At 65.3% G+C, this 15798-nt stretch overlaps 1 protein-coding gene across 1 annotated transcript in view; it reads left to right on the top strand.

Annotated features, from left to right (window-relative positions):
* The window catches only part of INPP5A (inositol polyphosphate-5-phosphatase A), a 124808-nt gene that overhangs the window by 105435 nt on the left and 3575 nt on the right, over positions 1-15798 (top strand). The window contains exons 10-13 of the mRNA XM_058299471.1: positions 2224-2319; positions 2444-2518; positions 6166-6239; positions 14717-14828. Of these exons, the coding sequence (XP_058155454.1) occupies positions 2224-2319; positions 2444-2518; positions 6166-6239; positions 14717-14828 (357 nt within the window). The remainder of the gene's footprint in view (positions 1-2223; positions 2320-2443; positions 2519-6165; positions 6240-14716; positions 14829-15798) is intronic.

The raw sequence follows: 15798 nt of genomic DNA, 5'->3' as shown, positions 1-15798 counted from the left end.
TCCAGACGGCAAGGTCCCCGGCGCGCCCGAGGCGGACGGTGCGGAAGTGCCTCTGTGCTCGCTCCGGGCTGTGAAACAGCACCTGGGTGTTCCTCATTCCTTTCAAGAGAGGAAAGTCCCTTCCATGAGGAGGCGAGCCGGGAAGGCCTGCCGGGGAGGTTTACACTGGGCGCCCACGGCTGCCGCGCCCTCGGCAGGAGAAATCTGCCATGCTGCACCAGGGGCCACCGCAGCGTCAGCCCTTGTGAATGCGCTTACGGGGTCTGTGGGAGAGAGGGCACTGCCCGGCACGCTCCTCCCCGTGACTGCCCCTGGGAGCTGCTGGAGGTACAGAGAAAGCAAGTTAAGGATTCGTCCCAACCGGAGCCCTTGGGAGACGCGGCCCGAGCTGCCTGCGCGCATCCTGGCGGTGGCCACGCCGCCCGCCTGCCCTGGGCTGCAGCCCGTCAGCACCTGGTCGCACCACCGCACCAGGCCACATGGGCCTGAGGCGCCCGTGCCGCGTGCTCTGGGCGCCCGTTCCAGCCCAGTGCCCGAGCCAGGCGGCCAGGCTGATTGCTGACCTCGAGCCCGGGAGCCCCTGTGGCGCGAGACCTGGTCAGCTCCTGTCTGGGCCTCAGCGGGCATGGCTGAGGCGCCTGGAACACGGCCGGCCCTTACCCACCCCCACTCCCGGTCCCCCTTTGGACGGGACCATGTCCAGGGCGGCAGGGCTGGGCACGCACAGTAGGTCCTGGTCGTGGTGTGCCGGCTCCCGGGTCTCGGCAGAACTTGGCCTCCGCGCTGACCCCAGGTCCAGCCCCGCCTTGGGCGGTCCCCAGCATGGCTTCCGGGGCCCCGACCCTGCGTTTACGGCCCTCTTAAGTCCAAGTTAGGTGGCGACCTAAGAGCCTGCACGTTGCAGCTGTCGTCTTTAAAATAAGGGCTTCTCTGAAACACGGCCTCAGCGAGGCGTGCTTCCTGCGCAGCCCCGCGCTGCCCCTCAGCCACCGGCAGCCCCAGTCCTCCAGCCTCGGCAAATTCACAGGAGCGCGGCAGCGCCCTCTGGCCCAGGGTCTGCGTGCCCCGGCTGCCACGTCCTCGCCGCACTCGGTGAGCGTGGCTGCCACAGTTTGTTTCGTGTCCAATTTTGCGGCAGTGTTTTTTGTTGCGTTCAGGTACAGGTCCCACGCGTCTTTCCCTGCCCATCAGCATCATGGTTTCTCCAGGGGCTTGTGGGACCCCCAGTGGCCCCTTGGCTCAGACGCACAGCCCACGTTGGGGGCCGGCACCTGCTCTGGGCGAGTGGCCCGCTCCCCCGACAAGCAGTGCTCCTTCGAGAGACTCAGGCTCGGGCGAGAAGCCTGGCTGATGCGGCGGGTGGCTGCTGGGGCTCAGTTTTGCTGGAAGGTTCCTTGTCTTCTGCTTAGTTGGTTCCTTGCCGGCTCCGTTTACTGGGAGCGTTCTCATACTGTTTTCCTGGAACATGCCTCGCTGGCAAGAGCCACGGTGCCAGGGGTCATGGTGTGGGTGGCCTGGTCCCGTGTGGGCTGGCGGTCCCTCAGCCCGACGGCCGCTGCCCCTGGTGGGCCCTGCCAGGCAAGCGTGCTTAAGGCCGTGTCCCCACGGCGCTCGGCGCCCCTGCCCGGACCCAGGTGCTCTGCCGCAGGCCCTAGGCCAGGTGGGCCGTGCACTTTGGCCCGTCCCTCATCTCTGCTTGGGCCGGCACGAGCCTGCTCGGACCTCCAGGGAGGCCCCGGGAGTGCTTCCGCAGCCGTCTCAGGGCGCCCGGAGGGCGGGCGGCCTCTGTGCTCCCGGGCCCCGGGCCCGCCTGGCGCCTCCCCCGCCAGCCCTTTCTCTGGGGTCCTTTGCGCCTCGGTCCCCTGCGGCCTCCCCGGGAGTGGCCTTGGGCCTGGCACCCCGCCGTGCGTGGACCTGCGTCTGGAGCCAGCAAGGGCCCTCCCCAGCAGCCTCTTGAAGGCACCGCAGCTCCCGGCCGGGGAGCGCGGCTGCTGGGGAGCGCAGCTGCCGGGGGGGCGCGGCTGCCGGGGGGCGCGGCTGCAGGGGAGCGGGGCTGCAGGGGGGCACAGCTGCAGGCGCTGCTGGTGGACGGGTGTTTCGGTGCGGGGCCATGAGGCCTGTGTGGCCGCGGGACACCGGGCACAGGCGCAGCACCCGCGCGTGAGCCCCGCCCCGCCTCCTGGAGCGTGGCCAGGGCCACCCGACCGACTGTCCCTCCCACAGACGCTCTGCACCAAAGCCACCATGCAGACTGTGCGGGCCGCCGACTCCAACGAGGTCGTGAAGCTCATCTTCCGCGAGTCCGACAACGACCGCAAGGTGCGTGGCCGGCTGTGGCGGGCGGCGCGTCCCGGTGGCATCTGGGGCCGAGGGCGTGTGAGGGCTACGGGGCGGCGTCCGGGGGCGGGCCCTGCCCGCGCAGCCCCAGCCTCTGCTCTTGCAGGTCATGCTGCAGCTGGAGAAGAAGCTCTTCGACTACTTCAACCAGGACGTCTTCCGAGACGACAATGGCACTGCGGTGAGCCCTGCCCCCGCGCCCTGCCCCGCCCGGCCCGCGCCCTGCTACGCCCCGCCCCGCCCCTTCCCCGACGCCCTATGGGACCCGGCCTGCTGCCTGGGCTGCACGCGGGGGCGCCTGCTGACGGCAGCAACATGGGGCGCAGCCCGCGGACCTGGGCTTCCTGTGCCGGGCAGGAGTGAATTACTGTGGCGTGAGTGTGCACGCGTGAGCGCACATCTTTGCACACTAGCCCAGGGCCGGCCCAGTACAAACCTCGGGTCTCCTTGGAAGGGGCCGGGCGAGAGGGGCACACAGAGGCGCCTGTGCACCCCGGCCGCCCCGTGTCTCCTTGGCAGGTGGGCCCCCTTCCTTGCATTTGCTCGGGCCGCGATGGCCATGGGGCGTGCCCTCCGCGGAGCCTGGGGTGAGAGCGGCCCTGCCCTGCGGACGCTGCCGGGCCCAGGGAGCAGCGAGGCCCCCACCGCCCACCCTTGCGCTGCCTGCTGCCTTTCGCCTTTCCCCGAGATGCCGGCCTCGGCGTCTCCTGCCTGTCCTGAGCGCCAGGCCGCCTCTGTCGGGCCCCCCCGCCGCCCGGGGCGCCTCACCCGGCCTCCGGCCACCGCACGGGGAGTGCCACCCCGCACGCCTGCGTCCCCGCTGGCCCCTGGCCCTGCCGCCTCTGCACTCGGGCTCCCTCCCGCGGCCGCGCCCCCGGACCCCCAGCTCTGGCCCACACCCCACCCCAGCCACATCACTGCTTCCCTCACACACACGAGGCTTGCTGCATGTCACCGGGGAAGGCTCTGCCAGTAGCCTTGCCGTGCCTCAGTTTCCCCTCACACAGGTGTGCGGGGGTGGGCAGGCCCCAAGTGTGAGAAGAGGGGCTGATGTCACCAGCCGGGGCCAGAGGCACCCCAGCACTTCTGCCCCCGTGCCCCGCGCCCCGGAGGCGACGGTGCCATCTTCCCACTCGCTCATCCTGGAGACCCCGGGGCTTCCTCGGCCCCCGCCAGCCCCTGCCTGCTCGCCACGGGAGCCGGGAGCTTCCCACGCACCAGAGCCGAGGCCAGGCCTGGCAGGTGCTGCGCGGCGCCGCTCGGGCCTCCTGAGCGGGCCGGCCTCTGTCTCGTCACGTGGCCTGCGTTTCCCACCAGGTGTCCCCAGCCCCCTGACGGCACCCTCCGCCCTGCCCTGGCCGCAGCTGCTGCTCCAGGGCAACTGCGCGGCGTCTCCTCTGCCCCGCCCAGTTCCCCACCTAGGCCGCATGGCATGTCCTTGCCCTCTGCGGCCCCCGTGGCCGGGGTGGTGGTCTCCAGAGCACTGCATTGAAGGTCTTCTCCAGGGAAAGAGCCCAAGAGGCACCGTGGGAGGGAAATGGTGTTCCGCGGGGCGCAGTCCCGGGAGAAGGGCCCCAAGGCCAGGGTGAGGCCCTGGGGCCTTGTTCAGGGCTGGGAGGAGGGCAGGCCCTGGGGCGGGCGGCGCGGCCCAGGACACGGGGCAGTTTGGGGCCTCGGACAGGGCACTGCTGGGGCTCAGCGGGAGGGGAGGGGTGGCACATTCTAGAATGGGGAGTAGTGCTGCTTTGTGCACCCAAAACGTTTTTTCTTCTCAGCAGTTAGACAGAGGCTGCGTCCTACCCCTTGGACGTGGTCGGCGCCGTCTCCTTGGCAGTGCGGCGTCTTTCCACGTCCGCCATTTGGGATTCCCTCATCCTTTCTTTTAGACAGAACGGAATTGAATGTTCCCGAGGACTCCTGGGTGCCCTTCTGAAACGAGACGCGCACAACAGGGCCGAGCGGAGCCACGCGGGATGCTTGGATGCCCCCTGGCTGCCGGCCGCCGGGCACTGCCGTGGGGAGCGGGTGGGCTTTGCAGGCAGTGCGGGCGCCCACCCCCCCTGCTGACTTCCCGCCGCGTCTCCCAAGGGCCCGCCAAAGTGCCGTCGCCATCAGGCGTGAGCCCACCCCACAGGCCACAGAGAGCCAGGGCCACGCGCCCACCCACGGGCGGGGGACGAACGAGCTGGCGCCCCAGCGCACACCCTCCTCCACGGTCGGGCCTGGCGCGGCCCCACAGGCTCCAGAAACAAGCTCCCCTTCCGCCAGGACAAACGTGCCTGCGCCGATCCCAACCCAAAACTCATCGTGCCCTTCATCAAGCACCGGGCTCGTACGCGCCTGACAGAAATTTAATTCGAGCTGGCTCCTGGAAATAATTATTGTATTTTAAGAGTAGTAATCATCGGTCGGACATGATTGAATGTGTCCGAGCCTATTGGCTTTTCCTATGATTTATGGCTTTGTTCAGTCAATATTCCCATCGAAGTTGTGTAATTAATTGTAAGTGTGGCTGTCAGGCGCAGGATGGAGCGCTCGGATGCAGGTTTGGGGAGATTAAATTTCCCTCAGCTGTCCCAGGGCAGGGCCGGGAGTTCGCGGAGCATGCGGCCTGTGGAGAGATGTCTGTGTGTGTTTAGCAGCCGCTCTGGCTCAAGACGCATTGATTTTCCGGCTCCTTCTCTATCAGCACGGCGTCTGCAGCGGCGGTGGAATTTGTGCAGCGGGGACAGCTTCTGACAGATACATATGGTCAGGCAGCTGCTTCATCATCGTCCCCACGCCAGCCCCTGACTGTTTTTTACTTTGTAATCAAGAAGAAGAATGCCTAAGAACACGTGAAATTGGTTATCGTGTTTGTGAAAAATCTCAAAGAGATACAAATGATCAATTCAACAGAAATGCAGCGCGATTTCTAATCAGAAACATCGCCCGGCAAATGTTTTCTCCCAGCCGCGGCCGTGGCTTTTAACCCCCGTCGCTCCGCTTCGGCTCTGTCCACAGCAGCTGCCCTGGCCACAGAGCCCGGTGCCTCTGCCCGCTGCTCCTGCAGAGGGTCTGCAGGGGGGCAGGGGGCGAGCTATGGGGAGGGCCCGGGCCCTGCGCCCACCACCCCCAGGTGGAGTGAACAGGAGCACGGTCTCCCCTCACCACCCCCTCCCGAGAGCTTTGCCCCTTTGGAGCCCGGGGCTCCTCTGACATCAGAGCCTCTGCGCCGAGACGCTGGGGTCGCCCACAGTGGGCGCTTTAGGACAGTGCCGCCCAGAGCCGCCTACGCGGGAGGCCGGGATGGGGTGTGGGGGTTAACGGAGCCGCAGCGCCGAGTGCGGCCTCCTCAGAGCCGGGGGCAGGGGCAGCTCTGCGCGGCGCCTCTGGAGCGCAGGGCCGGGGTGGACAAGGCCCCCTGCCGCTGCAGCTCCGCTGGGACGCCCGCCAGGGCCTCGCCACGGCAGGCCGCCAGCCGCGTCCCGAGGAACCGCCGGCAACTTAGCAAGGGGGGCCGTGGGCGCCGACGCGCTGAGCGTCCCGCTGCTCGTGGCTACCCGGCCGGCTCTCACCCAGAGCCCGGCCCTCACGCAGCTGTGACGGGAGCTGTCCGGGAGCAGGTGGGGCTGGGTGGCCCCGCCCAGGGCGGTGGCTGAAAACCAGCGTGTCCCCCGGTTTGGGAGGGGTGGGCTCACGGGCCGTTCTGGCGACACGCCTGAGGGCCTCTGCCCGGCGTCGTGCTGCTGGTGCATGTCGGCAGCGTCCCCTCTGCAGGTGGCCTGCCCTCAGGTCCACGGTGCCCAGTGAGGGGCAGCCCCTGACCACCTTCTCCTCTCTCTTTAGCTCTTGGAGTTCGACAAAGAGTTGTCTGTCTTCAAGGACAGGCTGCACGAGCTGGACATCTCCTTTCCTCCCAGGTAAGGGCAGCCACTCGCCGCCCACCCAGGGGACTCCCACCTTCCTCTGCTTCCGGGGAGCTGCACATGCAGGCAGCCGTGCTCTCCCCACGTGTCCACATGCGTGTGTCCACGTGTGTGCAGGCTGCCGTGCTCTCCCTGTGTGTCCGCATGTGTGCAGGCAGCCGTGCTCTCCCTGCGTGTCCACATGCGTGTGTCCACGTGTGTGCAGGCTGCCGTGCTCTCCCCGCGTGTCCACATGCGTGTGTCCGCGTGTGTGCAGGCTGCCGTGCTCTCCCCGCGTGTCCACACGTGTGTCTGCATGTGTGCAGGCTGCCGTGCTCTCCCCGCGTGTCCACATGTGTGTCCACGTGCGTGTGCAGGCTGCTGTCCTCTGTGTGTCCACATGTGTGTGCCCACGTGTGTGCAGCCTGCTGTCCTCTCGTCCTTTCAACAGCTGGAAAAAGGCTAGTTGAGATCAGTAAGTTACTGTTTCTTCTTTAAAACGTCTTTTCCCAGTATGTAAACGTGTTCCCAGATTTGCGTCGGGGCCGTGTGGGGGCACCGTGTGTTGCCAGGTCTTTGTAGGAAAACTGGCGCCCATGAGTAGAAACCCGCCCAGTGTCTGATGCTGCCCCTGGCGGCGGCGTGTGCACAGCCTGGCAGTGGCATCCGGCCTGAGCGGCTGCAGCGCTGCAGTGAGCTGAGGACCGCGGGCCTGGCGCGCTCGAGGGGAAGCGCCTGATTCCTCGCCCACCTCCAGAAACTGGGCTTTCTGCTGGGCCTGGGACCAGGTGTGAGGAGGGGTAGGCGTGGACGCAGCGTGGGACGTGGGCGAAGGACGGGGCGTGGACGCAGGGCGGGCAGCTGTGCCTCCCGCGGGGCGCCCCTCCCCCGGCCCCCGCTGCCAGCCTGGCGGGGTGTGCGGGCGCCCTGGCCCGCTGCCTCCTGAGCAGCTCACCTGCGGTGTGTTCCCTTTAGTCCAAGGAAGCAGTACCTGACGCTTTCAGAGAAGGACAGAGAAGAAAGGCAAAGGTGTTCCAAAGGAGCCAGTGGCTGTCCCGTCTTAGGGACCGCAGCCCACGGGGCCACCATGCCTGGCCCCTGCTCCACCCTGAGGGCAGGGCTCCCAGCAGCTCTCCCTCCTACTCTTCTCTCTTTGCTTCTGTTAAAGCTTTTTTTTTAAGGATGTGGGTTTTTAAAAAATACTTATTTATCCCTCATTGCTCATTGTTTGTATTCACTGTTCTCTCTCTTCGTTTTCTTTTTAGGAGGCACTGGGAACCAAACCCAGGACCTCCCATGTGGGAGGGAGGCGCCCAATTGCTTGAGCTGCCTCTGCTCTCTGCTTGTTGTGTCTCTCGTTGTATTTCCTCATTGTGTCTCCTTGTTGCATGATCTCGTTGCATCATCTTGTGCATCAGCTTGCGATGCCAGCCCATCGTGTCAGCTTGCTTTCTTCCTTGTCTTCTTTAGGAGGCACCAGGAACCAAACCTGGGACCTCCCATCAGTAGGCAGGCGCCCACCTGCTTGAGCCACATCCGCTTCCCCGTTAAAGTTTATACAGCTGTGCTTGTGGCCTGTAAATAGAGGCCACAGCCCCCTGGTAGGTTGCCACATGTGGTTTGTAAAGCTGTCTCAACCGTGGAAATGGCAGAGCAGAAACATGAGATGGAAAAGAGCAGGGTGAGGGGGAGAAATTGGCAGTTCGTAGTTTGATTCTTATCCAGGTAATTCCTCTGACTATGCAATAAAATAGAAGCTCTCGGGCCTGAGCCTGTGTGCATGCAGGGTGTGTGCACTGTTCTGAGCTCATGTGCACCCTGCACGCTAGATGTGGTCATGCGTGTGCGTGGGTGTGCATACAGGGTGCTCACACATGGGTGTGCTGTGCACGTGGGAAGGGTGTGCACGCACGTGGGAAGGCGGGCTGTGTGTGAACAGCTGAATAAGCACGAGCACGTGGGCGTGTGTGTCTTTGCCCTGCATGGATTTGCATGTGTGTGCAGACTGTGTCTGTGGGCACGGATGTGGTGTGCACACGTATGTGTGCAGGTTGTGTGCACATGTGGGTGTCTTGGTTGTGAGTTCACATGCATAGTGGGGGTGTGTGTGAATGGGCACAGGCGCAGGGTTTGTCTTGTGCAGGTGTGCCTTGCATGAGTGCGTGCATATGTGTGGGTGTGTGTTCATGTGCATGCATTGCACGTGTGTATGCACGCATTGTGCATATGTACACAGGTGCTATACAGCTGTCTTTGAGTGTGGCTATGTGCGTGTGCTGCATGTGTGCACACTCCTGTGTGCCTGTGTGTGCCCAGGCTTGGCCCCCCTGGCGCCCACCGCACGGGCCCCTGAGCAGAGGAGGGGCCGCCCCAGGCAGGCTCCTGTTCCCTGCTCTGCTGCAGGCCTCGCGCTCGCCAGCCCCGGGGGCTTTGGGGAGCACTGGGGTGCACTGAGTCCTTGCCTGCCTGCATGGGTCTCGGCCACGACCCCTTGCGGCCTCCTCTGGAGGGAGGGGCTTCCATCCGCCTGGCTCCGTGTCCGGTGGTCCCAGCTGTGCAGGCCGCTCAGCCCTGGGAGCCCCCATCTGCGGAGCAGGCCCGGCGGCCTGGTGCACGGAGCGTGTCATGTGCTGGGCAGGAGTCCCGAGGAGGGCCGTGCCAGCACAGGGGCCTCGAGGGCCATGCGGGTGAGGAGGGGTCCGCGTCAGACCTGGGGCACCGCCGCCGACCAGCCTCCCCGCCGTAGCAGCAGCTCTTGGCCCACCGAGCCGCCCTTTCAGAGCCGCGGGTCTGCCCGGCGCTTGCCCTCGAGGCGCGGAAGCCGCTCCGGCTCCTTCAATTCTGGGTCCTTCTGAAGCTCAGAGCCTGGCTCGTGCCCCCCACGCTGCCTGGCCCACCCCTGGACCGCCCGATACCAGGAGGCCTGGGGCAGTGGTGGCCACTTGCTCTGCCAGGCAGAGGTGGGCTAGGGCCGTGTCTAGCCCAGAAGCAAAGCTTCACTCTCTGGAAGCTGAAAATTATGGAAGGAGGCGGATGTGGCTCAAGCAGTTGGGCACCCGCCTACCAACAGGAAGTCCCAGGTTTGGTTCCCAGTGCCTCCTAAAGACAACACACAAGATGACACAGTGAGGAAACAGTGAGAGACACAAGCAGGGAGCAGAGGTTGCTTAAGTGATGGGAGCCGCTCTCCCACATGGAAGGTCTGGGGTCAGACCCCAGGACCTCCTGAAAAGGAGACAGAGCGCAGACTGCGAACAGCAACGGCGGGAGCGGTGAGAAATAAAATAAGCCATAAAAAAAAATTGTGGACCTTGGTGCTTGCCTCAGGAGTGCCGTGCAGGCACATGGAGGGCAACCCTGGGGCTGCTCTCAGGCTGCGTCTCCTGCTCCCTTGGTCCAGGGTGTCGGCCCCGTCACGGGCGGCCATGGTAGAAAGGGCAGTGCATGTCCCTGGAGTGGGGCGCACAGCCGGGGAGGTGGGGGCTCGTGTCGCAGCCCCTGGGCTGCAGCGGCATCTCAGTGACCTCACGTGGCAGAGCGCCGCAGTGGACGCTACGGTGGCTGGGGCGGCCCCTGGGCCGGCTGGGCCCACTCGGGGCCTGGTGCCGCCTCGCACCGGCAGCGTCCCGGGACGTTCTGTGGACACAGGGTGTCCCGCTGTGCGTGGCTGACTCCCATCCACGTCGCGTCGTCGCCGTCGCCCGTGGACTAGCACTTGCTCCTCGTGGCCGTCAGCTGGCGCTGCCTGTCGTTCACCGGAAAGCATGCCCGTGTTCCCGGCATTTGTCACGCCACCGGTCCTTGTCCTCAGCTGGGGCACGGTCAGCCTTGGCGCGGCCTCCCTGGGAAGGACGGCAGAGGAGGCCGTGGCAGACCGGGCGCAGCGGAAGCACGGGTGCACCAGAGTCCACACGCGAGCCCCGACACCCGTGACCAGACCTGGCCGCTGCTCGGGGCGGTGGGCGCGGGGCGGCCTCGGGCCGGGCCTTGGCTCGCTCGGGGAGCCCGCGGTGCACCTGTGCCTGGTTTGTGCGCTGGTGCCAGCGCAGGGGAGGCGGCAGGACACAATTCCGCACTGCTGGACAGTGTTCCCGGCGGGCGCCCTCAGGGCCGCGGGGACCCCGGCAGCTGTTCACGACCCTTCAGGGCTGGCCCCAAACTGGAGCTCGCCCACGCCCCTGAAGTGGGGAGCCTCGGCCGCAGAGGGGTGGCCGCCTCTCACCGCCCTGGAAGAAGTCAAAGTTCTGTCCCGGAGGACGAGGCCAGCGCAGAGGCACCGCCGGGGGCCGTCTGGGGGCCGCTGACTGCGCAGACCGCGCCAGGGGGTCCGCCTGGACGGCCTCCGGAGGCTGCGGCTGGGTGGGGCCGGGGCTGCTGCCCGGCCTGTGTGGCCCCAGGGGGCCTGTGGAGAACGTCCCTGTGCGGTGCAGAAGGCTCCGGCGGCACCCCTGAGGCGTGGGGGCCCAGGGTCCACCCTCGGCTCTAAGCCGGGCAGCGCCCGCTCAGCAGAGGGAGAGAAGGCTTATCCTGAGCACGTTAACTGCAGAGCAAGGCCAGCTGTGGCTTCGGAAGGAAACCACGATGTGCATGTTGCAGGACCAGACTGCATCAAGCAAGCCGGCCCGAGGAGGCAGGCTCTTGTCGGTGGACCCGTTTTAAATTTCAGGATTAGGAGGCTCTTCTTGGCCATTTTTGGGGGACAGGCAGTTAAATAAAATTGGTATTTTTTAAGCCATCTATTGGAATTTGAGTTTTTTTAAACTGCAATTTCAGGTCTCTACCCACGAATGTTTGGAATGTCTATCGTGGGGTAGAGCACGTAGGTGTCTTTAACGGTGTGTGTCGTGAGGGACGCGTGTCAAGGTGGTTTTCCTTCGTCACAGGCTGCACTGGCCTGCTCGGTGGTTCTGCGGAGCTGTGTCCGGTCGTTAGGGCGGTGCTGTCGAAGGGGGCAGCCGTGTTGGTGCCCGGGGACGAGCAGGGAGGAGGCGCAGACCCGCCTGGCCATGGCACTGCCCCGTGGGTGGCCCCTGGCAACGCTGGCCACCGATCTAGCCCAGAGCCTGGCCAGCGGGGCGCAGGTGGCCGCCTGGGGCAGACGCTTAGCTCCAGCGAGACCAGGTGGGGGCCGGAGAGGAAGGCGTGCGCTGCGCGGGCGTAGGTGGCAGCTGTGCGTTGGGTTGCCGTCCTCGTGCGCCCCGCATGGCCTCGTCGCCTGCCCCGAGGCTGTTCCTGGCGAGGCGGGCTCCGTGGCACTTCGTTCCCCGCGACGCCCAGCCCCTGTACCTGCGGGAGCACCCTGCACTCCCTCCTCCAGGGGAGCCGAGTTGCCCACCTGGCCCCTTCCGGCCTGCCTGGACCCCACCCTTCGCCTGGGCTGTGAGTGGCCGCCCTTCTCTGGATGTCAGGGTGCCACAGGCAGCTCTCGGCTCGGGAGGCGAGCCGTCGTCCCACCCAGGCTCCCTGGTCGCCAGGCCTCTTCCTCCTGTTGTCACCTGTTGGTGCCCCTCGCACTGGGCCCTGCTGAAAGGCATCGCCCTCAAGCCACCAGCAGACGGTCCCGAGGGGCCCGGGCCTCGCCCTGGGCACTGGCTGGGGTTGAGGGGCGCATAGGGCGCCTCCCCCGGCCGGCCCCAGCTCCTCTCTCCCTCGACACCAAAGCAGAACCTGTCCAAGCAGAGAAAAGCTCCCGGTCAGCCCCTCCTGAGGCCTGCTGGCTTCCAGGCTTCTTGACTCAGAAAAGCACTCACGTGGTTCGGTAGGGCCGAAGGGTCCCGAGAGCGGCCCCCAGCCCCGTCTCTGCCTCTTAGCCACCCAGTTCTGCCCTTCAGACATGTCACTGTCACTAGTCCTCACCTCTTCCTGCAGGCACACTTAGTGCATCATCAGGCAGATGTGCACGTGTTCTTTTTGTTTAAATCACAATTTTCAAACACAGAAAAATGGCATGGAGAGTGTGCTGACAGCCCCAGTGCCTGGCCCTTGGTCAGCAGTGTGTGACGCACGGGGCTGCACACTGAGCAGTTTAAAAAGAGGGGTTAGTGATTAACAGACGGCAGAATGGGTGGATGGGTGGATGGGTGGCTCATTGGGTAGTAAGTGGGTAGATAGATGGACGAACGGATTTGGTGGGTGGATGGATGGGTCCATGGGTGGATAGGTAGGTGGGTGAATGGATGGACCAGTGGGTGGGTGGGTGCGTGGATGGATGGATGGATGGTGAATGGATAGATGGGTGGGTGCATGGATAGATGGATGGATGGGTGGAGGGGTGGGTGGATGGATGGTGGATAGGTGGTTGGGTGAGTGAATGGATACATGGATGGATGGGTCAGTGGGTGGATAAATGGATGGCGGACAGAGGGATGGGTTGGTGGGTGGATGGACAGTGGGTGGATGGATGGATGGACAGATGGGTGGATGGATGGATACATGGATGGATGGATCCGTGGGTGGGTAGATGAGTGGGTAGATGGATGGATGATGAATGAGTGGATGGATGGGTAGACAGATGGATGGAGGGATGAATGGGTAGGTGGATAGGTGGATGGACGGCAGATGGTGGAGGGTGGGTCTATGCGTCCATCAGCAGATCAGTCGGTTGACCCCCTGGCAGGTGTCTGCTGGTGCTCCCCGTGAGCCCTGTGCACCCTAATCCCCTGGCCCCAGCAGGGGTTGGGGTTCTGTCACGAGGGACTGCCTAGCCACCTGTGCTGTGTAGACTTGGGGCCTCCACGGGGAGCCCTGCCAGCACCCCGGGTGGCTGGAGCTGTGGCTGGTGCCCGGCTGCTGGGCAGGGCGTCCTCCTGGGAAGGAGCGTGACGGCGCCTCCTGCTCCAGCTTGCCACCGCACAGCGCGGCCAGAGGCAGGAGGGCCTCGGTCCTGGGCTCGCCGTGTCCGCTGCTTCGGGCCTTGTCCCCGAGGAAGGGCTGTGGCCCTCAGCACGGCTCTGATGGTCTGGGGAGGGCTGGCCACACGTGCTCCATGTGCGCCCCCCGCCATTTTTGAAGTGACAGGCAGCAGGGCTGACCTCGGCCTGTATTCCACGGGGCGGCGAGGGCGGGCAGCGGCGCGCTGGGGGTGGACGTGATGCCAGCTAAGGCCACCAGTGACGACGCCTTTCACAGCAGACGCTGCTGGCATTGGGGGTGAAGTGGGGGTGCACATTAGAGGTTTTCCAGGGGGGGCTGGGACCCCCCGAAGGCCACAGAGAAGGGCTGGTGGGCAGGGGAGGCCCCCACTGGGCAGGCGCCGGGGCTCAGCCGCTCCAGGTCAGCTGGGTGTCGGCGACTCAACACAGCTCCAGGGACGGCACCAGCTTGGGGCGGGGCTTGCAGTTTTAGGCAGGACAATCCCGGCAGCCCCCTGGGAGGGGGTGTCTGCTGCCACAGGTGTGATGGAGGTGGGGGTGCTGGCCCGCAGAGTCTGGGAGGAAGTGCCCTGGGCCGAGTCCCAGGGCAGGGCTGTGCAGAATGTTCCAGAAGCAGAGGAGGCCCAGGGCCGGGTCTCCCTGAGTGGCCAGCTGTGCCCAGGGGCCTCCCGAGGTGCCAAGAGCGCGTTCCTCCCATCTCAGAAACCACGGGCGGCCTTGGCCGAAGCCAGGCAGGCACCCCTGGGACCCTGCGGCTGTTTGGCCTCCGGCCGTGCCCAGGCGCAGCCTCGTGAAACCGCTACGGGGTGCCCGCTGGTCCTCCCCAGCTGCCCCGGAGCCCACTGCCTTGTGGGCCGTCAGAGGGACGGGCTGGAGGGCGCTGAGCCTGGCACCGTGCCCCTCCCTGCGTGGAGCCTCGAGCAGCAGCGCGTTCCAGGGCGGGGCGGGCAGGGGCCGCCCGCTGGCTCTGGCTCGGCCTCACGCGGCTCTGCAGCAGCTTCTGTGTGTCGGGTCAAGGCCACAGTCTGTGCGCTTTGCGCCTTCGCTGTCCTAGGAAAAGTGGGTGCTCAGGGGTGCTGGGGAACGGTCCTTCCCTCACAACTACCAGGCCAGAACCTGCTCAGCGCCGCGGGTGGAGGGCCGGAGGAGCCGCTGCTCCTGCCCGCTGCACCTCTGGAGCGGCTCAGCCGCCTCCCGTCCCAGGAGGCCTGTCGGGGCCACTGGGTCTCCGTGCCCTGACCCGGCTCCCTGCTGGCCCCAGCCCACCCCCGGAGCTCTGCGCGGGGCCGCCAGCCACGCTGCCCGCGCCCCGGCCGTTCTCCCGTGCAGGCTTGTGCTGGACTCCAGACCATGGCCCAAGTGAAACCAAAGAGAAGGCTAGCGAGTGCTTCTGTGCCTTTCAGGGGGTGATTCACCTGAGCTTGATACGCTGGAATTAAGAGTCACACGAAAACCTAAGCTGGGGACTTGACTTTATGTTCTAGAAGTCTCCATGAGCGCACTGTTCCCTCCACGGCACTTGGGGAGAAACCGGTGCTTCTGTTGGCGCTGGGCCCCGCGTGGCCGCAGCCGCCGGGCGGCCGGCCCCCACGGCTGACCATGGCACCCCTCTCTCCGCAGCTACCCGTACAGCGAGGACGCGAGCCAGGGCCGGCAGTACATGAACACCCGGTGTCCGGCGTGGTGCGACCGCATCCTCATGTCGCCCTGCGCCAAGGAGCTGCTCCTGAGGGTGAGTGCAGGGGCCGGCATGGCCCCCTCAGCCGCTCGCCCCACCTGCCCGGGCGCGGTCAAGGCCCCCAGGCCGCAGGCGGCCGATGCGGGTTCCAGGTCTCTGCTCTGGTGCTTTTCCAAGTCTAAAATGTGCATAGGTCGTCGTCAGGTGAGTGTTCTAGACTTCATTATGGCTAACCGTGTCCATGGGAATTACCTCCCTAAAGGAGCCTGGAAGCTGGGGGCGCCGTAGAGGTGTCAGCAGACTTTTCTGAGTAGTAAATCAGGATCGTATTCGTATTTGGGGTTGGCAAATTAAAAAATGAATGGGCATCATTCTCAGAAAATTTCTTAATGCATTGAGTGTTGGGAGGTTTTCAAGTTTCATGTAGTCTCTATTTTCCAGGGTTTTTTGAGTCTCACATTCTAACATAAAAGGACCGTTCACAAAAGAATCAATAACTCAATTGGTTTGTCAGCTCTATCTTTGAAAAAATGTAATAATGACACACATGGATTCATCTGGGTGGAAGCAGTGAGACGCTCGAGTGCGTGGAGCGCAGGCGGGCTGAGCGCGTGGGCGGCAGTTACGGCAGGTCGCTGCTGGTGGCCTGGGCCTCTGCATTGCCCCCTGGCCCCAGCTGAGCCCACGGGGGACCCGGAGCCCCTGCAACCGACCCCTGGCCACTCTCGCCCTCTGTCCCAAGAGCCCACTTCACTGCCCAGGCGGCCTGGCGCCCTGGGCCTTCCTGGTGAGCCCCCTGTAGACACCCCTGTCAGCAAAGGGGACAGGCCAGCGTGGTTAGGGCCACACACAGCACCCAGCCAGGAGGGTGGAGCCCACCCCAGAGAGCGTGCCTGCGGCAGGGGCACTCGAGCCTGGGGACTGCGCACATGGGGCCCTGCACGTGGGGTGCAGGGCTGCCATCGAAAAGGGGGAGCCCCATGGGAAAGGAGCCCCATGGGGAAGGGGGAGCCCCGCGGGAAAG

The sequence above is a fragment of the Dasypus novemcinctus genome, chromosome 6, assembly GCF_030445035.2.
Source record: "Dasypus novemcinctus isolate mDasNov1 chromosome 6, mDasNov1.1.hap2, whole genome shotgun sequence".
Lineage (NCBI taxonomy): Eukaryota > Metazoa > Chordata > Mammalia > Cingulata > Dasypodidae > Dasypus > Dasypus novemcinctus.
Note: the sequence above shows the minus strand (reverse complement) of the source record. Positions and strands in the feature narration are given on the sequence as shown.